Genomic DNA, 25,000 nt, shown 5'->3' with positions numbered 1-25,000 from the left:
TAAGATTTTTCTCATTTGCAATGCATTGTCTGAACAAAATTTTTGCATTTAAAAGAGGTTATCAAATAGTGTTTTGTTAGTTTTAGTTTTCCTTCATCCCGTGCCTATCTTGCTTCCTGTTGAGCCCTTCAGCAATAATTATTTCTCATTCATGTTCCATTTCGATCTTCCACCTTCAGACTTACAACAGCAGCAATTCAGTGGGAGGGGGCCCACCACTCCCCGCATCCTCACAGAAGCGACTGGATGACTGTAGTGCCCGTTTCACGAATGCCAACTTTCAAGAAGTTTTGTCCACGCACTCTGTGGGAAGCTCCAAAGACTGCCTAGCTGCTGATGCCGGGAAGGCACTGTCTGACATGAAGGGCAAGAAGATTGCCAGTCATGCAGTGGGACAGAGGGGTGGCCGTAAGTCTCTCAGCTCCTCAGGGAAAGTGCTCCCCTCAACTGTGGTCACCATGGCAACCTCCACATCTGCCTCTGCCACCACTGGGCCTTTTCACCAAGGTAAATTGATGGCCGTAAATATTTTTTCATGCAAAAGAGCATGTGTTTACAAACTTGGTAACCAAGTGTCCAAACATCCGGTAGTGTACCCACTATGTGTTTTTGCTGTGTGTCTGGATTCTGACCTGACACTAGACTTTTTTTTTTGGCCTTGACTATATTATCTCTGGCCTCTGCCTCTTGTAATCTAGGTACTTGTCTGAGGAAAAAAAAACGTACAGAGCAGTGAAGGAGGCACTGCATACTCTTTAAGCTTTTGTGTTTTCTATAATCAGAACCTTGAGCTCTCATCAGGTGTGTGTTTTGTCTGTCCAAAGAGTAGCAAAGTGTTTTCATCCCTGTGTGTACTTCCTTTGTGGTCGGACTACACGAAGAAGGAGGGCTTGCTTTACAGTGGCTGGTGATAAGCAAAACAAAATTGAACAATTATTTTGGTTGTCATGTTTCTCCTGTTCCTACGCAGATAGGAATGAAAATACATTTGTAGGAAGATGTTGAACTTTTATTTTATGCCTCTTCTGCCCCCTCCTGAGTTTTTTGTCCTATACTGGATCTTCATAGCCCATTTCAAGCTGTTCCATATTCACCTGTCTTATCCCATTTCCTCCTTTGTACACCTTTTCTACCAAGGGTTGCTGTCCTCTGCTCCCGCATCCTCTGACTTCCTGAGCTTTGCTGATGCCTCCTTACGTTCAGGAAGCGTGACATCCTTCTCGTCGCCGCCGTCGTTCAGCTGCCTTGTGAAGCCAAGTTCAGAGGGTGGTCCTTCGGAGGGGGCAACAAATCTTTTTGGCTCTCTTGCAACGACCACCACTTCAGGTGATACCTTGATTGCTTTTTTTTTTTTAAATCATATTTTTAACCTGAACTTGATTTTATGTAGCAATAAATGCAACACAATTTGAGCAAGACTCGGCGAAAGACAGTAAGACTCCTTTACAACGAAAGCTGCATGTGCAAAAAAAAATACCCCATTGTGGAAAAAAATCCATGCGCTGAAGCCTTTTTTTCTTATGTCTCATAAAAGGAAAAATTCCCTTGTTGCACAATACTAAATATTTTTTTCTGCATTTGTGTTGCGCTGAAATTCACAACGGCGAAAAAGCCTGCAGGAAAAGTCTTGAACCAAGTGAATGCCACAGTCTACTGAAGGGCTATCACCGTTGAATTATTTTAAAATCAATTATCCTGTTGATATTTGCATTGAATCATCCTCCTCGTACTCTCCTTAAATATTTTACTATAGTTATTATTTTCATCTTCACAACAATTTACTGAAATTGAAGATGAGTTAAAGCGAGTAGAAAACAACAACAACCACTACTCACATTCAGAAACTCACCCAAGGCCAATTTCGAGTGTCTAAAACACATACCATATATGTTTTTTGAGAATGTGGGAAGAAACCAGAGTACCCAGAGAGAATCCACGCACGCACGGGGAAAGCATGCAAAACACCACACAGGAAGGCCAGAGCAAGAATTGAACCCCGGACCTCTGAACTGTTAGGTGGATTTGCTTACCACTCTTCCACTATGCAGCCTGGAGGTGATGTCTGTAGCTCTCAATTTATTTCCTACAAAAGCAGGGCATTAAGGCAAGCATCGCCAGCCTTCCTCCTGCTGAGTGGCATTTATGTGAAATATTGCGCTCATGCATGTAGACATGTATACTGAGGCCTGCTATGTGACACAAAAAGTTGAAAAATTTCAAATTTGCTGCTGTCACCAGGTGCGACAAGCAATTAGCTATCAGTGTTAATGATGAGCCAATGAACGCAGGGCATGCTACACAGTCATAGTGCACTGTTCATCAACATGGAGGTGGCCATTTTAACGGTGTCCAACTTTACTATGAATCTTTATTACCCAATAATTTTAGAGATGTGAATAAAAAGGCAGCTGGGAGTTACCATTGCGAGAAATTGTTAAAAAAAAAAAAAGAAAAAAGAAAAAATAGGTTTTGACATTGAAAGGAAACTCAACTCAATGATCAGAAATGATCAGGATCGCACTTCAGGTCTGCCATTTTATAATGACCATGTTCTTTCCTTGTTTACAGAATGAGAAGAACCCGATAATTTTTAGATCGTCTTTTGTAGAGTTAACATCAATAACTTCTGTAAAATATTCTTCATACGAGTTATTTACTAAAACTACTTTACATGAAGATACTGGCTCTTGAGGACTGGAGTTTGATCCCTGTTCACTCTCTCACTTTCCCTATCTAACTCTCTCTCACTCTCTCACTCCCTCTCTCATTTATTGTAAATGGTTCTGATAAATGTACACAAAATGGCTAATTATTCAATGCTACTTTCATTGTATTGCAGTGGGTGGGAAGCTGTATGATAATTCCCACAGTCTCTCAGCCAGCGAGACAACAAGCCTCAGCGGTTCGGCTGCCTATAAACGGCCGCAGCCATCCAGCACTGGACCTGGGATCACTGGAGCAACCACGGGAGGTGGGGAGGATGTAGTAAAGAAGAAAAAGAAAGGCAATTGGCGCAACAGATTTGGACCTTGCTTCACAACAGATGTCAAACCGCTTGAGTCATCAATCTCCCTCACTTTGCCCTCCACATCCACGGCCAACCCATCCTCCTCTTCCTCTCCATCCCCTTCTTCATCTTCCTCGACGCTCTCTGGCCGGCCCGGCTTAGCTTCCGGCGGTGTTTTAGGAATAGGAGGAGGAGAGAGGGGTCTTGGGGTCATAGGTGTTGGCAGCGGGATTCAGAAGTCCCCCTCCCTCCTCAGGAATGGGAGTCTGCAAACCAGCAGTGGGCCAGGTGAGAGCACAGACACATGACATTCCTGTTTCAATGGTCGTGCACTCTGATTTTGACACTATGACGCCATTTGCAATGAATGTTTTCAAAGCCAAATCACTAAAATCAGCGAGAGCGTTGGTAATATTGTAGAAATGCTGCTGTGTTTCATAGTCTGACTTGTAGTTGTCTCTTCAAGGTGCTCAAGCCAGACTAATTAGGTGAATGGTTGTGATTTTTTTTCCCCCACCAGAAAACAATACCTATATTTCAATACGGATTAAATATACATATAGTGACCAGTAGTTTTCTCCTGTAATGTAATTTTGGTATATCCATCCATCCATTATCTTCTGCTTATTGGGGGGTTGGTTCGTGGGGGCAGCAGCCTCAGCAGTTTTGGCTCATCTCTCTCTTCACCATTGCGGATGCTGCACCGATCTCCAGCTACATCCTACACGCCACCCATGGCCACTCCACCCTTTTCCGACTGAGGACCATGGTCTCAGATTTGGAGGTTCACACTCAGCTGCGAACTGCCCCAGTGAAGGTTGAACTTGGTGCACTCGGACTCAATGTCCCCCACCTCTCCTGGGACGTGGGAGAAATTCTGCGGGAGGTGGGGGTTGAACTTTTTCTGGCAGGGGACTCTGCGAAAGTTCCACCCGTCCACCGTCATTGTCTCTGCCCACGTGAGCATTGAGGTCCCTCAGCAGAACGAGGGAGTCCCTAGGTGGAGCGCTCTCCACAGTCCAACCCCACTTGAGAGCCCAAGTTATGTGTGGAGGTGGGTCCGACTATATCTAGTCTTCTCTGCCTCACACAGCAGCTCAGGTGCCTTCCCTGCTAGAGAGGTGACATTCCATGTCCCAAGAGCTGGCTTCTCCAGTCGGATATAGGAACGCCAAGGTCCCCTCCTTTGGCTGGCGCCCACCTCACACTGCATCCGCCCCCCATGGCCTCTCCCACAGGTGTTGAGCCCATCGGAAGGGGGCCCATGTTAACATTTCGGGCTGAGCCCCATGGGTGTTAGCTTAGGCACCAGGCGCTCGCCAGCAAGCCCCACCCCCAGGCCTGGCTCCAGAGGGGAAACTCGACTCCCATTTATGCTTAGTCTGGTCCCCCACCAAGGACCTGTTTCCCAAGGGTGATCCTGCCCGGGGCATAAAGCCCCAGCAACTTACCAGCTCCTAGGATCATTGGGACACGCAAATCCCTCCACCATGATAAGGTGACCTCCCACAGGGGCGCAATTTTGGTATAAAAGATGTCAAATCAAAAGCTTTGAGAATCTGTGCACTTTGCTTTAAATTATGTGTTTAGAATTTAAATCAAACATTTTCATTTTAGAGTTCATAGATTTTAAGTTATTTTTTTCCTCCCTATCTTTTTAGGTCACAACGGCTCCAGATTGCCTGTAAATGGTTACAATTTTCACCCCCCCAAAAAATCAAATAGAACAGTAAACTGGCAGCTATTTTTTTGCAAGAGTAGTAATATATATATATATATATATATATATATATATATATATATATATATATATATATATATATATATATATATATATATATATACACATACATATATATATATATATACACATACATATATATATATATATATATATATATATATGTATGTATATATATATATATATGTATATATATATATATATATATATATATATATGTATATATATACAGTCAGCCCCCGGCTTACGAGCACCCTGATTTGCGAACAATTCGCCTTACGAGCGTGGATCAGGGAGATTTTTGTCCTCCGCTTACGAGCAAACCTCTCGTCTTGCGAGCATTCCGACAAACCAGTCATTGAGTATGTAGAAATGTTCTCGCCTTACTACGTCAACATATTCGGCAGTTGCGTCATCTACAATCATTAATAGATACTTATGGCGGTTACGTGAACGCTATTGGTCTTACAATCTCACACTGACTGTCTCACTCACGGTGTCTAAATATATTACCATTTAAGTGTAGTGTTTGTACAGCTAAAGGGAAAAACAGCTGACATGAAATTAAATGTGCCGATTGCAGGACAAAGAATTGTCATTGGTTTAAATGTGTGTTTTTTTTAAATTAATTGTCAATACATTCCAACCGTTTAAAAAAAAGTGCGAATAATTATCAGTCAGTCAAGGAGACGCCAATATGCTATTGGTCGATTAAGGTCACCCGGTCTCACTCACGGAGATGCTATTGGCCGGCGTCACACGTCAATCACAGAAATGCCGATATGCTATTGGCTGAACGCCTTTATCTAGCTTGATGGGACAGGATGGAAGGAAGTAGAGATAATGAGTGAAAAACGGAATGTTTTGAAGACTTTGCAAACTTTATCTGTTAGACATAGCTTCTAAAATTACTAGCAGCGGTAAAGGAAGAAATAAGAGGATGATGTTTTAGTATCTCCGTGATTTGCACCATGACTGAAAGAGTTACTGTAACACTGTAAGACCAATAGCCTATATGCTTTGCCGTATCAACTTAAGACGTTGGTCTCTGCACCCTGTTACGGGTGGTATTACAGTGCTATATAATGGTTGCTTGACAAAACTGCATGTCATGTTAGTCGGCGACCTCCCGACATGCTTTGGGACAGCGCCATTGTTGCAATTCTGTGAGTTGAAACCAACAGTGAACTGACGCTCGAACAAGTCATAAGTGTGATGCCTAGTTAATACAACACACACAACCTCACCTCCGCCTCCACCCAGCTCAATTCACGTCGGGAAAAACAGCTGACATGAAATTAAGTGTGCCGATTGCAGGACAAAAAATCGTCACAGGTTTAAATGTGTTTTAATCAATAAGATGTCAATACATTCCAACCGTTTAAAAAAAAAGTGCGAATAATTATCAGTCAGTCAAGGAGACGCCAATATGCTATTGGTCGATTAAGGTCACCCGGTCTCACTCACGGAGATGCTATTGGCCGGCGTCACACGTCAATCACAGAAGTGCCGATATGCTATTGGCCGAACGCCTTTATCTAGCTTGATGGCACAGCTGGTTGGGATGGAAGGAAGTAGAGAAAACCCTGACTGAAAAAGTTACTGTGACACTGTAAGACCAATAGCATATCTGATTTGCCGTATTGACTTCGAGCATTCATCTCTGCTCATCTCTGCTTATCTCAGCACAAGTCACGTCTGTACAGTAGATTATGTCACTTAATATTAATATATATATACAGCGTGATGATTTTACCTAAGGCTTCTGCGCGCGTTGCACGCATTCACGAATTAACATGGGTTTGGATTGCCCGCTATACGAGCAATTCGAGATACGAGCGTAGCCGCTGAACGGATTAAGTTCGTAACCCGGGGGCCCACTGTATATATATATGTGTATATATATATATATATATATATATATATATATATATATATATATATATATATATATATATATATATATATATATACACATATATATATATATATATATATATATATATATATATATATATATATATATATATATATTTATATATATATATATATATATATATACAGTCGGCCCCCAGCTTACGAGCACCCTGATTTACGAACAATTCGCCTTACGAGCGTGGATCAGGGAGAATTTTGTCCTCCGCTTACGAACAAACCTCTCGCCTTACGAGCTATTCGACATGCCGGCCATTGAGTATATAGATATGTTCTCGTCTAATTGCATCAGTTAAATCAACAGTAGCGACAGCATTAATCATCAGTAGATGCTTGGGGCAGTAACGTGAACGCTATTGCTCTTACAACGTCACACTGACTGTCTCACTCACGGTGTCTAAATATATTACCATTTAAGTGTAGTGTTTGTACAGCTAAAGGGAAAAACAGCTGACATGAAATTAAATGTGCCGATTGCAGGACAAAGAATTGTCATTGGTTTAAATGTGTGTTTTTTTTTAAATTAATTGTCAATACATTCCAACCGTTTAAAAAAAAAAGTGCGAATAATTATCAGTCAGTCACGGAGATGCGAATATGCTATTGGTCGATTAAGGTCACCCGGTCTCACTCACGGAGATGCTATTGGCCGGCGTTACACGTCAATCACAGAAATGCCGATATGCTATTGGCCGAACGCCTTTATCTAGCTTGATGGGACAGGATGGAAGTAAGGAGAGAAAATTAGTGAAAAACGGAATGTTGTGAAGACTTTGCAAACTTTATCTGTTAGACATAGCTTCTAAAATTACTAGCAGCGGTAAAGAAAGAAATAAGAGGATGATGTTTTAGTATCTGCGTGATTTGCACCCTGACTGAAAGAGTTACTGTAACACTGTAAGAGCAATAGCATTTCTGTCGCCGTGTTGATTTAGAGCGTAGGGCTCTGTCCCCCTCTGCTTACACCCAGCTCAAGTCTCGTCGTTTTAAAGGTAAAAGCTATTTATCCATTGTAATTATTATGTAATGTAAGTGTACAGCAGATTATGTCACTCGATTTTAATATATGTATACAGTGTGTCGTTTTTACATAAGGCTTCGGCGCGCGTTGCACGCATTCACGAATTAACATGGGTTTGGATTGCCCGCTATACGAGCAATTCGAGATACTAGCGTAGCCGCTGAACGGATTAAGTTCGTAACCCGGGGGCCCACTGTATATATATATATATATATATATATATATATATATGTGTATATATATATATATATATATATATGTATATATATGTGTATATGTATTTTTATATATATATATATATATATATATATATATATATATATATATATTTTTTTTTTTTTTTTTTTTTAATTAATTTATTTTTTTTGCCAATAAATTTCACCTCCGCCTCAGCATGTTTTTAAACTAAGTATGGTGAATGTTTAGTTTGAATGCTTAGTTTCAGCGTGCAGTTATATTTTCTGCAGCTAAATTTTCAGGTTTTGAGGCAATAGCTCCTATCGAAATAAAATAAAGGCCTTGATCATTATTATCTTTGAAGGCTTGGGCCATAGGTATAGAACTCCAGTCCTCGAGGGACAGTATCTTGCATGTTTTCTCGTTTTTTCTCCACACCACATCACATCTGATTCAAATGATTAGTTTATTAGTAACTCTGCAGGAGCTTGAAATTAATCCTTTTCATTGGAATCAGGTGTTCTTGAGAGAGAAGTTTTTAAAACATGCGGGATACTGGCAGTCAAGGCTTTGACAGTTAAGAATAAAGTTTCTCTTTGAGTTCTTGATTTGCTGGGGTCGTTTTGGGTCCCTTTTTCCATGGGCTCACCACTTGTGGGAGCCTCTTGCTCTCCAGCTCAGTGCCTGTGGACGAGAGGGTTGCCTCCCTCTGCCTTCGGACAGGGAGACGGGTCCTGTGTTCAGGACCAGTGTTTTCTCTAAGATATGTGCTTGCGCACTGCTCGCACATTCTCAACGCACAAGAAAATCTATGCTGCGCATAAAATAAAATGCAATGTAAACATATTAAATCATAGCTAATCTTAGACCTCATCTGATTAATTAGACCAATAATATTGTTTTCTGTACCAATTTGCATTGTGATAGAGAGTTACAAGTGTCCAGCCAATGAGATTTTACTTGCACTATTCATCCAATCATACGCATTGACAGTGCTCACATAAGTTCCCTGCATACACTGTGCAATATACATTACACTGTCATGTCTAAAACACATATTGCTCAAGATATAAAAAAATAATTACAAACTTGTTGAAAACGAACAAAAATAGTTCTGATTTGTTTGGAAATATGTCAATCATAGATGCATCATTCTCCCGTATTGTATCTGGACAACGCTTGTCACCTCAGTTATCTCATCATAAATGACGGGATGAGTACCCTGAAGCACATTACCGGTCCACATATATGTTTAAAAGTTGTTTGACATCATCATGTCGTGCTGTTCAATGGAATTCTTGGGAGTACAGAGCTGCCGTGCGTCATCAAAGAATTAACCACGAATGTGTCCACTTGGCTGACTCAGTCCCAGGGCCACAGCTAGGCCCCTGGACATATTCAGAGCCCCTTTCCTTCCTTGCTCATTGATGACAAAATGTGAGTTATGTGATAAAGGTCACTTTGGGAGCGACATCTGATATTCACAGGGTGACACACTGTGTGCGTGTCTGAAGTTGCGCACCTTGGTCCAAAGCCTGCTCAGGAAGTTTGTGTGAATGCTCAGAAGCATTGAAAATTAGAGGGAACTATGGTCCTCACTTTTTTGTGTCCATGCGTTAAATGCATCATCCTCCCCCAGACCTGAACTTGAGCAGTGTTTTGTTACTGGACTTCTGTGCTTAATACAGATTTTACATAATGACTACCATTTACCATAATGATTACCATTATGGCACCATTACGATGATCGACTTTGTGGTTATGTCATCAGATTTGCGGCCACTTTTTTTGGACTTTCGGACGAATAGAGTAATCTTGATGGACTATGATGTTTGCAGATGACAACGTGATCTGTAGTAGACAACCGGTGGAAGAAAAGCTAGAGTGGTGGACAGTGGCCCTGGAAAAGTTAGGAATGAAGGTTAGCCACAGCAAGATGAAATTTATGTCTGTGAATGAGAGGGACCCAAGTGGAAAAGTGAAGATACAGGGAGAAGAGATAAAGAAGGAGGATGATTTTAATTCATTGGGGCAGTCCAGACCAATGGAGAGTGTAGAAAAGAACTGAAGAAGCATGTGCAGGCAGGCTGGAACCGGTGCAGAAAAGTGGGATGTGTGATAAAAGTTTCCGCTAAAATAAAAGGAAATACATAAAATACTCTAGTCATACCAGCAAATTTTATTTGGCCTGAAGACAATGCCATTGAGGAAAAGGCATGAGGCAGATCAAGAGATAGCAGAGATGAAGTAGCTGAGGTTCTCTTTGGTAATGTCCAAGATGGACAGGGTCAGTTATTAATACATCAGAAGGGCACACGTTAAGGCAGAGAGGCCAGACTGAGATGGTTCGGACGTGTCCAGAGAAGAGAGAATAGATATGTAGGTAGAGGGATGCTGAATTTTAAATTGCCTGGCAGGAGGTCTAGAAGAAGACCAACTATGAGGTTTGTAGATGTAGTGAAAAAACATATGATTTTAGTTGGGAGTGAGAAGAGGATGCAGGAGACAGGCTTAGATTGAGACAGTTGATTTGCCGTGGCAACTCCTAAAAGGAAAAGCTGAAGGGAGAAAATAAGAAGGTGACTCAGCATACCACTGTCCATAGCTTGCTCAGTATTGCTGGCAGTAAGTCAAATTAGTTTCCAGTGAGTGTTGGACTTGGCCAACGTTGCCCTTTGTCACTGTTTCTCTTCCATTACTCTCATGAACAACTTTCACAGCCGAAGTGTTGAGGGGGTCTGGTTTGGTGGTCTCACATCTTTACTTTTCACAGAAGATGTGGTGCTGTTGGCTTCTTCGGGCAATGCTATCCATCTTTCACAGGAGCAGTTTGGAGCTGATTGTGATGTGGTTGGGAGGAAGATCAGCACCTCCAAATGAGACCACGGTCCTCATTTGGAAAGAGATGTCAGAGATGAGGTCCAATCCCAATGGAGATGTTTAAGTATTTTTGTGTCTTTTTTGAGGGCAGGATGGAACGAGATGGACAGATCGATGGAGCCTCTTTTGTGTTGTAGCCTCTGCCGGTCTGTCATGATGAAGGAGCTGAGTCCAAAGCAAAGCTCTCTATTTACAATCTACGATTGATTCCTTCCTACTCTCTCCTTTGGTCACGAGCTATGGTTCGTGACCGAAAGGACAACATCCTGGATACAAGCAGCAGAAATGGGCTTCCTCCACAGGGTGTTCGGGCTCTCCCTTATTGATAGGGTACAAAGCTCATCCTTGCTCACTCAGGAGGGGCTCAGACTCAAGCTGCCAGAACTTTGACTTGGGCGTCCGTGTCGTTGGTCTCTCCGTTGCCTACTTGTCGTGACGAGGGCCACTCAGACGCTGAGGTGTTCTCCCATGACAGCTTCTTACAATTTTAGTGTGCATGGAGCTACCCAGCTTGTCTTTTTCCTTCTTGTGTGCAGTTGCTTGGCAACTGCTTTTGAGTTCCCCCCTGCTGGAGGAAATGGTTCAGTACAATTTCACATCCCACATTTCCACTTTCTTACAGGATTGCCATCTTTTTTTTTTTATCCCGATTGTCTCCCAGCCTCCTTTACGTTTTTGCATCTGCATCTCACATCCTCATCTGATGAGATTTTCTGGTTTTCTGAAATGATAATTACTTAAACGGATAGTGTGTATCCCTGTTTTTCAGGCTGTTTTTCATTACGGACAGCAGTGGGTGCTGCAGGTGCTGCATTTACCATTGTCCATAGCTATAACAAACGTGGCTGCCTTCGGAGAAGTGCCACCCCCCATGGAATATAATTACATAACTAGACCTATGAGTATTTTTAAAACATACCGTGGGTCTATAAGAACTCATTCATTTGCAAGTGTTTGAAATTTACAATCATTGAATTTATTCCTTTTTAATGAAAATCTTACACACAGTCCCTTTAACTTGATTCAACCAAAATATATTGTTTTGTTGTGTTGTGTGTCTGAATGCAGAGAAAATACATTTATTAGCATTAACACAATTAATTATATTAGTTTGTTATTTATTTTTTGGAGCATCTTCAGGATGGGACAAGACACAAATCTGACGAGACGAGATGTCTCACGAGATTAAGTCCGCAAGAATGAGAGGATTTTGCAAAATGTGTAATACCAAATGATGTCCAATGGAAAGTTATAAATAAATTCAGTTATCAAAGTATTTGCTTATTTATGCAAGATACTGCGATAAATGCCGGCAACAGTTAACTAAGGTTTTTGAAGCGTTGACTGGCCTCACAAAGTTTGACGGCATAATTTACTGTCATGCAGAGCATTGCTAAGCACAAATAAAATGAATAAAATAGTTCTAGTGCAGTGCATGGACTTAGAAATATCATAGCGTACTAGTCACATCACATCTTGCCGTATGAGATCCAGTCCCATCAATACGGTGACTCCCTTATACATTTACTTAATAGGTCATATTTGTTTGATTTGGAGTTAAAGTTTGTTTATACTAAGTCAAACTAAAAATCAGAAGAAGATTAGATGTTGGCTATTGGCATACTTAACCATAAAATCCAAATTGCTTCATTTACCTCAGTGGTTCAATGGTATTTTCTGAAGCTACTCTAATAATTTTGTGGCACTGGAGGCTAGTGCACTTTATAACTGCATATATGTGTATTACTTTACTGTTTTTTTTTTTTTTTTTGTGGTTGCTTACGACCGTTATTTAAAAAAAAACAATCAGAAACAACAACATTTGTGATGCTAACACATTTACAGCAGTCTTTTTCTTTCTTTTTGTCTTTATTTTGTGATCTTTGCAAGATGTGTTCTCTGAATATTTTTTATGTTTGCATACCAATGTCAAGATACATAAGGAGACTTATTTGAAGCACTATTTGTGCTTTGGTGGTCAAGTAAAAAGTAGTTTGTGATTCCGCATTTGGTACATTTGTTGCTTTTCCCTCTAATACCTACTGTGGTTTGTGACCACCACTGGCTTAATGTAGGGCAGTAATGAGAAGAACACTTGGCTGCCCTCCCTCCCCATAATTCTTTTTACTCCACCATGCTGATGTATAGATAGTTAGCTTGATAGATATGTGCTGGTAGGTGGTGGGAGGCAGGGGGGGTCTGGTTTATGTAATGTGTGGTACAGAGATGTGAGGTGGAGATCAATTTATTCTTGCGTTGTGTGTGTGCGTGCATGTGTGCATGAGAGACAGAGGATAAGAATAAAAATGGCCATGTGGCATAGATTTCATTTTCACTTAGCAAGTAGCATTATTTGTAGTTGCATTTTTTGTTATTTTACATTATTTTCGATGCACACCTTAGTTTTGTGAGTTTGTGTGACGGGGGGGGGGGGTGTATATAATCTAATGCAGAGGTGTCAAACTCAGTTTTATCGCGGGCCATTTTGTAGCAAGAACTTCCTTCATTGGGCCAATAAGTTGAGGAAGCCAAGTCGATTTTAAATGGTCTCATAGTATTATTACTGTACACAGCAAATTGATGGCTTAGTTGTTTTGAAATCAGAAGTAAAGCAGTCTAGTTTGTTCATTTATTGTTTACATTACTGTAACAGAACAAATCAAAAAATTTCAACTTTATTTTTCATTATACACGACAATCTAAAGTTTTGGAACAGAGTTTAGCAAGGGTAATGGAAACTTACATGATTTGCTTTCGCGGGCCACATAAAATGACGTGGCGGGCCGGATTTGGCCCTTGAGTTTGACACCTGTGATCTAATGCATGGGTTTTGAAAGTGTTACAAATGAGAAAAATATACCTAGACAATTTGTATTTAGCTTTGATAACTAAAAAGATGTTTATTTATTTTTATTCAATCTAAATTTGATTAAGATAACAAATTTTACAATTTGAAGCGTTGTTTTGTGTTGAAAGTAGATGAAACAACTATTCAGGCAAAGAATGTTTTTATTTGAATCAGCCATCCAAACTGATACAATCTTCAATGTGCGCACATACACACGCACACAACACACATACATACATACATACACACACAACACACATACATACATTCATGCACACATGCAGTCTCGATGCACAGAATTCAGTATGCTTTTTCTGCATTTTAAAACCACAACATAATGACAATACTGTCTTTTGCTCTGTAGTCCAAACTAACAATTCATGAAAGGACTGCAATATTTTCTTATATTAGCAGAAAAACAGTTTCACCTAATCTTGCTACGTATTTTACAGTGTTACAGATGATCTGAGCAGGAAAAAAATCAATTATTGTCTGTTTTGTGCCTGGGAAAATGCATACGTACGTACCGTATTTTTCGGACGATAAGACACGACTTTTTTCCTCGTGATCTGAGCCCTGCAGCTATAGTCCAGGCGGTTTATCTGCGTTTTTTTTTTGTTTTTTTTGCTAGCCAGGAGACAATCCACCGATACAAGAAAGAAAAAAAAAAAAAGGCCGATCAAGGTCTGAATTTATGGAACAACCATGAAATAGAACTGTAAAGATGTGAATCATTGGCTGAACTTGAAACTATTTTAAAAATAAATAATCAAAAATATTAAAAAATATGTCTAAATTGAAAAAGATTGTACATAAAACTTTGTGATGTGCAAATTTGATATTAGGTATATATGATGGTATTTAAATATTTATGAATGTATGTGTCAATTTTCTGCAATGTTCTTGTATGTCCACTAAAATAATCTAGCATTTGAACTGCTATTTAACTCTGTTGGTGTTATGTTGAAAATAATCCATCCATTTTTGCATAAATATGTTGGTGCTAAAAATGCAGGCGTGTTGAGTATGTTAAAGAGAGAATGTTGCTGTTGGCAGACAATTAATTTTTAAAAAATAATTAAAAAAAATGTAAAAACTTCCATGTAACATCTTTTTGTGTAAGTATCTGATGTTACTACCTGCGGCTTATAGTCCAGTGCGGCCTATCCGTGACGATTTTTTTTTTTTTTTCCTAAATTGTTGGTGCTGCAGCTTATATACGGTTTATAGTCCGGAAAATACGGTCATTTTGAAAAGACGTTATGTTAAAAGTTGAAAGTCCCACCAAATGTCGATTATTGTCTCGATTATTGTTAAATGTCTCATAGGGGTATTCAGCTAGCCTTTTCCTCTGGTATGCATGTGCTATAGTTTTAAATAATTAGATGCTATTTATTTTAACCGTTTTTTCACTGTGATTATACTTATTTATTTTAAATTGAAGTAAACGAGTGAGGGAAATCAAGCTTCATAGCTAATTCAATAATCAAAATGTTTTTGTCCAAGTAGCTAAAAGCATTGCCATCAATACCTAATAAACAATCGTGAATCCTGAAATTAACCATGAGCTGTTCATGCATTTGTTGTGCTTTATTAAATCTTTTAAAACTTTTCATGAACTAATAAATTGCCAGTTTGGCCTCTTATCCAGATGCTCAACATTTTACATGAGCACATGTCCTCCGAGTGACTGCAGGCCAGCTTTTGCTTATCCCTTTTCTGGTGCATATTACAATGTGTTATAAATAGTATGAAGGCCCATGTAGTATGTAGATAGCTCCCACTTCCCCCATCATCGCCCTTTTCCCCTTCTGGCACAAAGATCTCTTGTTCCCCCCAGTGAATGTATGCTGCCCTGAGCCATTCAGGCTTTTGTGGGACTGAGGGGCCCTCCCCCCCACCACAACCTCTGTTGGGGTCAGAGGGGATTGGGGCAGGGCTTATCCCTGGTTTGAGCCTGAGCACAGCCGTTTTGTGTGCCTGTGTTTGTGTGTGCGTGTGCATGTGTGTGTACATGTGTGAATGAGGCAGACTGAGATAAGAGAAGGCGGCTTGCAAAGGCCCATTTGTTAAAACATTTTTATTCCACTGTGAACATTTTCCAATGTCATGTGTATACAATAAAACTCCCGTACAACGAAACCTGCATGTGCAAAAAAAATCCCCCATTGGGGAAAAAAAAAAAACGTGCATTGAAGGTTTTCCCTCTTTTTTTACTTCCTCATATAACGACCCCCCCTCCCCCAATTGCATAAATACAAAATATTTATTTCTGCATTTGTGTTAAACTGAAATTCTCTACAGTGAAAACAAGCTTGCAAGCGGACAACATGGTGGACGAACTATCGCTGAAGGAAGTACGCTGGTACAAAGACCTTTATGATTCGACTGTAGTTACCCCTTTCCTTTGAAGTCTCGTGCAGCTGCGGTCATATTAGCAGCGACCCGGGCGTTGAATTAAAGTCAAATCTGTACATGATCAAACATGGACCCCCGTGTTTTATATATATATATATATATATATATATATATAATCAAGCTAGATAAAGGCATATATATATATATATATATATATATATATATATATATATATATATATATATATATACATACAGTCGGCCCCCGGTTTACGAACACCCTCTTTTACGAACATTTCAACTTACGAGCGTGGACGGCGGAGTTCTTTCTCCCCCACTTACGCACAAACCTTTCGTCATACGAGCAGTACGACATGCCGGCCATTGTATAAGTAGATTTATTTTCGCTTTGCTACGTCAACCGAATCAGAAATTGACGCTCTTTACAGCCACGTTGAATGCTATTGCTCTTACAATGTCACAGTCACTGTCTCAGTCACGGTGTCAGTCCCGGTCTCACTCACGGAGATGCTATTGGCTGGCGTCACGTCAATCACAGAAATGCCGATATGCTATTGGCCGAACGCCTTTATCTAGCTTGATGGCACAGCTGGTCGGGATGGAAGGAAGGAGAGAAAATGAGTGAAAAATGGAAGGAAGGAATGTTGTGAAGACTTTGCAAACTTTATCTGTTAGACATCGCTTCTAAAATTGCAAGTGGTGATAAAGGAAGAAGTAAGAGGATGATAACAATAGAAACGAAGCAGGAGATAATAAAAAAAAAATACGAAGGAGGCGCACGCATGGTTAACCTTGATCGTGAGTATGGACGGAACCGCTCGGCAATCTTCTAAGGGCAAGACTTTCCTTGCCGAGGAACTGACCTCGCTCGACAACAAAATGGAGAGGCTTCTTCTATTATGGATTAAAGAGAAGGAAATCACAGTTGACATGTTTTAGTTTGAGAATAGTTCTTGTTTAAGAAAATAAACTAATAAATTATGCGGGTTGGTCTCTGCTCACCTCCATCTCCACTCGGCTCAAGTCACGTCGCCCCAGAGGAAAATGTCATTTATTCTTTGTGTATCCATGTTAATTTAATTAACTGTAAAGTAGATTATGGTATTAATATTAAACGTGTGTGTATATTCGTGATGGTTATAACTATGATTTCACCACGCTTTGCCAGTCAGTGTGTACGTACAATTGACCTCGCTTTACTACATCAACGAAATTATCTGCTCACGCACAACACGATGAGGCTGATATGCTATTGCTCATACAGTGTCACAGTCACTGTTTCAGTCACAGTGTCAGTCACGGAGATGCCGATATGTTATTGGTCGAACGCCTTCATCTAGCTTGATGGCACAGCTGGTCGGGACGGAAGGAAGGAGAGAAAATCAGTCAAAAACGGAAGGAAGGAAGGAATTTGAAAGACTTTGAAAGACTTTGCAAACTTTATCTGTTAGACACGGCTTCTAAAATTGCTAGTGGCGGTAAAGGAAGAAGTAAGAGGATGATGACAATAGAAACGAAGCAGGAGATAATAAAAAAAAAAAACGAAGGAGGCGCACACATGGTTAACCTTGCTCGTGAGTATGGCCGTAACCGCTCGGTAATCTTCTAAGCGGAACTCGATCGACAACAAAATGGAGAGGCTTCTTCTATTATGGATTAAAGAGAAGGAAATCGCCGGGGATATGTTCTAGTTTGAGAAAAGTTCCCGTTTAACAAAATAAATATATAAATTCTGCTGGTTGGTCTCTGCTCCCCTCCGCCTCCACCCAGCTCAAGTCACGTCGCCCCAAAGGTAAATGTCATTTTTCCTTTGTATATGTTATTTAATTTAACTGTACAGTAGATTATGTTACTCATTTTTAATATGTGTATAAAGTTGTGATGTTATTACCTAAGGTTTTTGCGCGCGTTGTATGCATTCACTAATTAACATAGGTTTGGATTGCCTGTCATACGAGCAATTCAAGTTACGGGCGTAGCCGCTGATATATATATATATATATATATATATATATATATATATATATATATGTGTATATATATATGTATATATATGTGTATATATATATATATATATATATATATATATGTATATATATATATGTGTATATATATATATATATGTGTATATATATATATATATATATATATATATATGTGTATATATATATATATATGTGTATATATATATATATATATATATATATATATATATATATATATATATATATGTATATATATGTGTATATATATATATATATGTGTGTATATATATATATATATGTGTATATATATATATATATATGTGTATATATATATATATATATATATATATATATATATATATACAGTGGGCCCCCGGGATACGAACTTAATCCGTTCAGCGGCTACGCTCGTATCTCGAATTGCTCGTATAGCGGGCAATCCAAACCCATGTTAATTCGTGAATGCGTGCAACGCGCGCCGAAGACTTAGGTAAAAACGACACACTGTATACATATATTAAAATCGAGTGACATAATCTGCTGTACACTTAAATTACATAATAATTACAATGGATAAATAGCTTTTACCTTTAAAACGACGAGACTTGAGCTGGGTGTAAGCAGAGGGGGACAGAGCCCTACGCTCTAAATCAACACGGCGATAGAAATGCTATTGCTCTTACAGTGTTACAGTAACTCTTTCAGTCAGGGTGCAAATCACGCAGATACTAAAACATCATCCTCTTATTTCTTTCTTTACCGCTGCTAGTAATTTTAGAAGCTATGTCTAACAGATAAAGTTTGCAAAGTCTTCACAACATTCCGTTTTTCACTAATTTTCTCTCCTTACTTCCATCCTGTCCCATCAAGCTAGATAAAGGCGTTCGGCCAATAGCATATCGGCATTTCTGTGATTGACGTGTAACGCCGGCCAATAGCATCTCCGTGAGTGAGACCGGGTGACCTTAATCGACCAATAGCATATTCGCATCTCCGTGACTGACTGATAATTATTCGCACTTTTTTTTTTTAACGGTTGGTAATGTATTGACAATTAATTTAAAAAAAAACACACATTTAAACCAATGACAATTCTTTGTCCTGCAATCGGCACATTTAATTTCATGTCAGCTGTTTTTCCCTTTAGCTGTACAAACACTACACTTAAATGGTAATATATTTAGACACCGTGAGTGAGACAGTTAGTGTGACGTTGTAAGAGCAATAGCGTTCACGTTACTGCCCCAAGCATCTACTTATGATTAATGCTGTCGCTACTGTTGATTTAACTGACGCAATTGGACGAGAACATATCTATATACTCAATGGCCGGCATGTCGAATTGCTCGTAAGGCGAGAGGTTTGTTCGTAAGCGGAGGACAAAATTCTCCCTGATTCACGCTCGTAAGGCGAATTGTTCGTAAATCAGGGTGCTCGTAAGCCGGGGGCCGACTGTATATATATATATATGTATATGTATATATACATGTATATATATATATGTATATGTATAAGTGATATCCCTTAAATGTTTTCTGAAAAGCCAGTGGCCATGCCTTATGCCCTCCACAAATCAGTACGATGTTTCGACAGTGGGTGTGGCCTATATGGAATTATAAGTCACAATATTGGAACAATAAAAGCTGCAGTAACTCCACCCACATTGTCCCACCTTGTCTAAATTTTACATATTTGGTAAGAGTCCTGCACTGAAGTCATCTACAACTACTTTTTCATCGTTCATAGTCCTTGTTTATACCCCGACCTGTTCATACCCCAACGTGCACAGGTCTGCGAGGGCCCTTTATAGCTGCTTGCAGCTCTAGTTAGGGCCCGAGCAGCTACCGCTGCGAGAGCCCTCTTGTTTTTCTCCGGATTATTATTATTATTATTATTATTATTAGGGCCCGAGCAGCTACGGCTGCGAGAGCCCTCTTGTTTTTCTCCGGATTATTATTATTAGGGCCCGAGCAGCTACCGCTGCGAGAGCCCTCTAGTTTTTCTCCGGATTATGATTATTATTATTATTATTATTATTATTTACTGTGCAGCGCTTTTCCATTTTTGAGGGCCTAAACATGCACGAAAAGTCACCAAAATTTGCACATTTGTCGGGCCCGGTGAAAAATTTGATATTTTTGTGTTTCCCAAAACAATGCAAAAAAAATGTGTCTGCAGCGCCACCTAAGGTCGAAAAAGTGCACCTGGTCCCGGCCCGTTTGACCTAGAGCTACGAAAATTTTTAGGCATATGTAGGACCTAGAGACCTACAAAAAAGTCAGCGTGAGCCATGTGCTCAGATGTACAGAAAAAGAGTTATGATGAAAAAAATCTTCAATTGCTTATCAGGCCACCTAGTGGCAAGCAAAAATGTCAGTCTGATGTCTCACCAAAACAAACAAAGTTGCTGGATTTGGACCCAGATGGTCTTATCTTTTCTAAACTTCATATATTTGATGGGTTTCCAATGTGGAATACACCTATCAACGTATTTTTTGTCATAGTACGAACGCCACCTAGTGGCAGCCAAAAATATAGCATTTTTTAAACGTTTTTATGTGTTTAGCTAAACCCTTTGAATTAATATCGCTGAAATTAAGTCTGAAAAGCCTCTAGACAGTCCTGCTGACCTCCACCAAATTTTACGATATTTCGATAATGGGCGTGGCCTATACGTCCATTTTCATTCCGAAGCTTTATCGGACCAGTAAAAGCTGCTGTAATTTGACCCAGATGAGCTGATCTTCTCACAATTTCACACATTGGATGAAAATCTATTCCTAAAGACATCGACAAACATATTCCAGTTTAAAGCTAGAGCCACCTAGTGGCTGCAAAAAATGTAATTAGTCGAAAGATTACAGTCAATCTTGTTTGGTTTGACCTACAGTTATGAAATTTTTTAGGCAGATGTAGAATCGTAAGACTTACGAAAAAGTCAATAGAAGTGATGGGCTAGGATGTACAGAAAAATTGTTATGAATTTTTATATTGTGCTATTATGCCCTGTCCTTGGACATATGCTGGTCTCAAACTAGTGCCTTTTTCGCTTAAACAGTTCACCCCATTAACTTCTACGTTGGCATGGACTATAAGCAGATATACTGGCACAAATATGCCAAAAATTGTGAAGATCCCATGACTTGTAAGATGTGGGCGGAGCTTCAAATTATTTTGAATATTTCCTTCGCAAAGAGTGACAAAAACCTCAATAACTCAGCTGTTTCAGCTTCAAACCACGTGAAACTCTGCAGGGACTTCAAAAGTCATGCCCTAATACAGCTATGTGATAAACTTCCAAATCATTTACAGCGCCACCCAGTGGCGGACAAAAATCTCATTTTTTACACTTTCATGTACTGTGCAATGCCTGTTTGACTAAATGAACTCAAAAATGGTCAGAAAAGCTATGACAGAGTGGAAAATGAAGGTTCTCAACTTTTATGACTTTTCCATTGAGGGCGTGGCCTCTATGCCAACTCAAAGTCCGATGTCTCGCCAAAACAGTAAAAGTTGCTGTAATTGGACCTAGATGATCTGATGTTTGCAAAACCTCGTATATGGGATGGGTGTCCAATGTGAAACACACCTACAAGCCTATTTTTTATCATAGTACGTGCGACACCTAGTGGCAACAATAAATATAGTAATTCCTTAACGTTTTTATGTACTCTCCAAAGCCCCTTAAATTGATATCCCTTAAATAATGTCTGAAAAGCCATTGGCCACGCCTAATGCCCTCCACCAAATAATACGATGTTTCGATAATGGGCGTGGCCTATACGACAGTGTAAAGTCACACAACTTTAACAATAAAAGCTGCAGTAACTCCACCCACATTATCTCACCTTCTCTAAATTTTACAAACTTGATAAGAGTCCTGCACTGAAGTCATCTACAACTAATTTTTCATTGTTCATAGTCCTTGTTCATACCCCAACCTGTTCATACCCCCACGTGCACAGGTCTGCGAGGGCCCTTTATAGCTGCTTGCAGCTCTAGTAATTTACTTGTTTTTTCACAGGTGTTTTCTTCAGTGGCGATGGGCCGTCATTGTCGGGACCTGGCACTGTCACCATGGGCGGAGGCGCTTCAGACCAACTACAACCCACACCTTCACTGGCCCCTCCTTCTCCCTTCACTGCAGCGGCACCCCTGACCAGCATGCCTGCCACCCATGTGAGTCTGAACACAAGAGTTGTGTTGATGACATACAAGCACACTTATCCTTATGTTTGGCTCATTCGCAACAAAATAATTCACACAGACCTTATTCAGAAGTGTCAATCCAACAGCATCTTTACAATGAAGTGTAGATTAACAGCAGAAGCGCAATTAAGCCACCGCTCACTAATTAAAATATCTTCTTCAGGAAATCTCATTGCACGGCTCGCTAATTGTGTGTAGCCTGAGTCCTGACCTTGCGTGCATTGTCTATTCACTTTCAGTTGTTGGACAGCTGTTAGTACTGTGCATGCGCTGATTTCTTCAAGTTTATCCACAAATCACAGGATTTCTCGGGCAGGTTTGGTGTTTTCCAGCCAATTTCAATTACCAACTAGAAAATGTGCAATTTCTGAAGAAATTGCGTGTGAAGGTGAAACCGTTGAAGGTTTGGGAGTTGAAAAATGGAATGATGTGGAACGATTGAATGGTGTGAATCTGTGAAGAAATATGAATACAAAGTTGAAAAACTGTAAAAAAGTTGAACTGTGGAATTTGAAAATGAATGAAAAACTGAAAAAAGTTGAACTGTAGAATGATGTGAATCTGTGAAAAATTATGAATCCTACAAAGTTGAAAAACTGAGAAACTGAAAAAACGAATGTTTGAATCATAAAAAAGTGTGGATGATCCGAAGTAAAAGCAGAAGAGAAAATACAATATTTATTTTTCACAATTCTTCACTGTTTCACATCCAATCCACAATCCACCTCATTCAAATCCACCTCATTCAAATGATTAGCTCATTATCAGGAGTTTAAAAATGATCCCTAAGCAAACTTTTTCAGTTTTTTTACTGCTTGAAATATGAATAATACAAAGTTGAAAAACTGAAAAAAACTGAATGTATGAATCAAGCTGAGTTCACCAAGCCAGATGCTGTACTAGGTCGAAGCAGAAGTGAGAGGTAATGAGACGTCTAAGAAAATATCCAAGATGGCCGCCCATGAGGGCAGATGGGAGTTGGAGTCTTCAGTGGTCTAAGATGGCCGCCCGATGGCATCATGGGAAATGGTGTACTTTGTGTAACTAAACTATAGGTTTCAAACTCCAGTCCTCGAGGGCTTGTATCCTGCATGTTTTTGAATCACACCATTCACTTAACATTAGGCCATTTTTTACAGTAGAAAAACTTGAATTGTAGCTGAAAGTTGAACTGTGGTATAATGGTAATGTGAAGAAATATGAATAATACAAAGTTGAAAAATTGAACAAAGTTGAACTGTGGAATGATGTGAATGTGTGAAAAAATATGAATAGCACAAAGTTGAAAACTGAAAAAAAAAAACGAATGTTTGAATCATAAAAAAGTGTGGATGATCCGAAGTAAAAGCAGAAGAGAAAAAACAACTGTCAACGTGAAACGCGATTTGCCCGAACCGGGGCACGGACATGTTGAAGATGACAACTCTACCACTGGGCCACGGGGGGGCGGTGTCAGACCACACTGTGAAAGCTTTAAATAAAGAGAATGACGTATGTTTGAACGTGAATCTGTGAAGAATTACGAATAATACAAAGTTAAAAAAACTGAGAAAAGTTCAACTGTGGAATGAAAAGTAAGATGAAATGAAAGTAAGAACAGTTTGAAAAGGCTAAATTCTTTAAATATGAACAGTATAATAAACGTGAATTGTAGGAAAACGATGAATAGTTGAACCTTGAAAAATACAAAACACTTCACATGAATATGTGGAATGATATGAAGTTTGAACGGCATGATTTGGATGAACTGGGAAGGAGTTGAAACCAAAAGAAAATATGGAATTAACTGGAAAAAAAAAAAACACTGAATGTGCGAAAAGACGCAACCTGGGATTGAACCCACGAACATGAAGTTGGAATACGGTACACAATTCCCATGAGCCACGGGGACATAGGAAATGCGGAAACCGTTAAAGTTTAAAAATAAAGTACGAAGACCACCCCATTCACTTAACATTAGGCCATTTTTACGGTACAAAAACTTAAATTGTAGGAAAACGATGTAAAGTTGAAACTTGAAAAATAGACCCGCACTAAACATGAATATGTGGAATGATATGAAGTTTGAACGGTATGAAATGAATGAACCGGGAAAGAGTTAAAACGAACCTAAAAATTGGTCGGAATAATAAAAATAATAATAATAATAATAATAATAATAATAATAATAAAGGTGGAGAAAAACATAAGTGTGAAGGTTTCACCTTCACACAATTACTTCATGGAAAAAAAAATTCCTTATTCAAATCAAGTGATGCTTTTTTTTAAATCTTGACTAAAGTTTTGAAATTGAAAACACATTTTTAGACCAAGTATTTTTATAAGGCTAGCTAGGCTGTATTTTGTAGTACTAACTGATACATTTGTGATTGTCACATTTATTATATTGGTATTCTGAAGAACGAGCTAAAGACCAGCTCATGCCTTAAATTTATTTGTATGAGGTTTTTAGTGAAACCAAGTCATTGGCTTTTTTTAAAAAACATAATTCTAATTTTTTTAGGAAAAAAAAAGACTAACTATCTGCTTAATTTAAAATAAATAATATTGAATTCAATATTCTCTCAATATTTTGTTTTTGTTTTTTCTTTTTGGTTTAGTATTTTAGTAAGTACATTGGAGCACAGAAAAACATACTCCTATATTGAATATATTTGCATTGCGTTACATTTTTAAAATTACCAGGCTGCTTTCTTTTGAAGAACGCTCATCTTAAAATTACAAGCGAGGGAAAATGTATTTTAGTTTAAAAAAATGAATATTGACTCAATATTTGGTGATGTTTCCATTTCAACAAAATGTATAGTTTTCAATGTTAT

The 25,000-nt window shown here is 39.1% G+C and overlaps 1 protein-coding gene across 2 annotated transcripts in view; it reads left to right on the top strand.

Moving 5' to 3' along the window:
* Positions 1-25,000, top strand: part of mllt10 (MLLT10 histone lysine methyltransferase DOT1L cofactor) — a 92,862-nt gene that overhangs the window by 41,371 nt on the left and 26,491 nt on the right. For both annotated transcript variants that reach the window (XM_088402268.1, XM_088402267.1), the window contains exons 9-12: positions 180-507; positions 1,138-1,326; positions 2,840-3,295; positions 21,997-22,151. In XM_088402268.1, the coding sequence (XP_088258394.1) occupies positions 180-507; positions 1,138-1,326; positions 2,840-3,295; positions 21,997-22,151 (1,128 nt within the window). The remainder of the gene's footprint in view (positions 1-179; positions 508-1,137; positions 1,327-2,839; positions 3,296-21,996; positions 22,152-25,000) is intronic.

This window comes from Hippichthys cyanospilos, chromosome 19 (assembly GCF_059441005.1).
Source record: "Hippichthys cyanospilos isolate Australia breed blue-spotted pipefish chromosome 19, RoL_Hcya_1.0, whole genome shotgun sequence".
Classification (NCBI taxonomy): Eukaryota; Metazoa; Chordata; class Actinopteri; order Syngnathiformes; family Syngnathidae; genus Hippichthys; species Hippichthys cyanospilos.
Note: the sequence above shows the minus strand (reverse complement) of the source record. Positions and strands in the feature narration are given on the sequence as shown.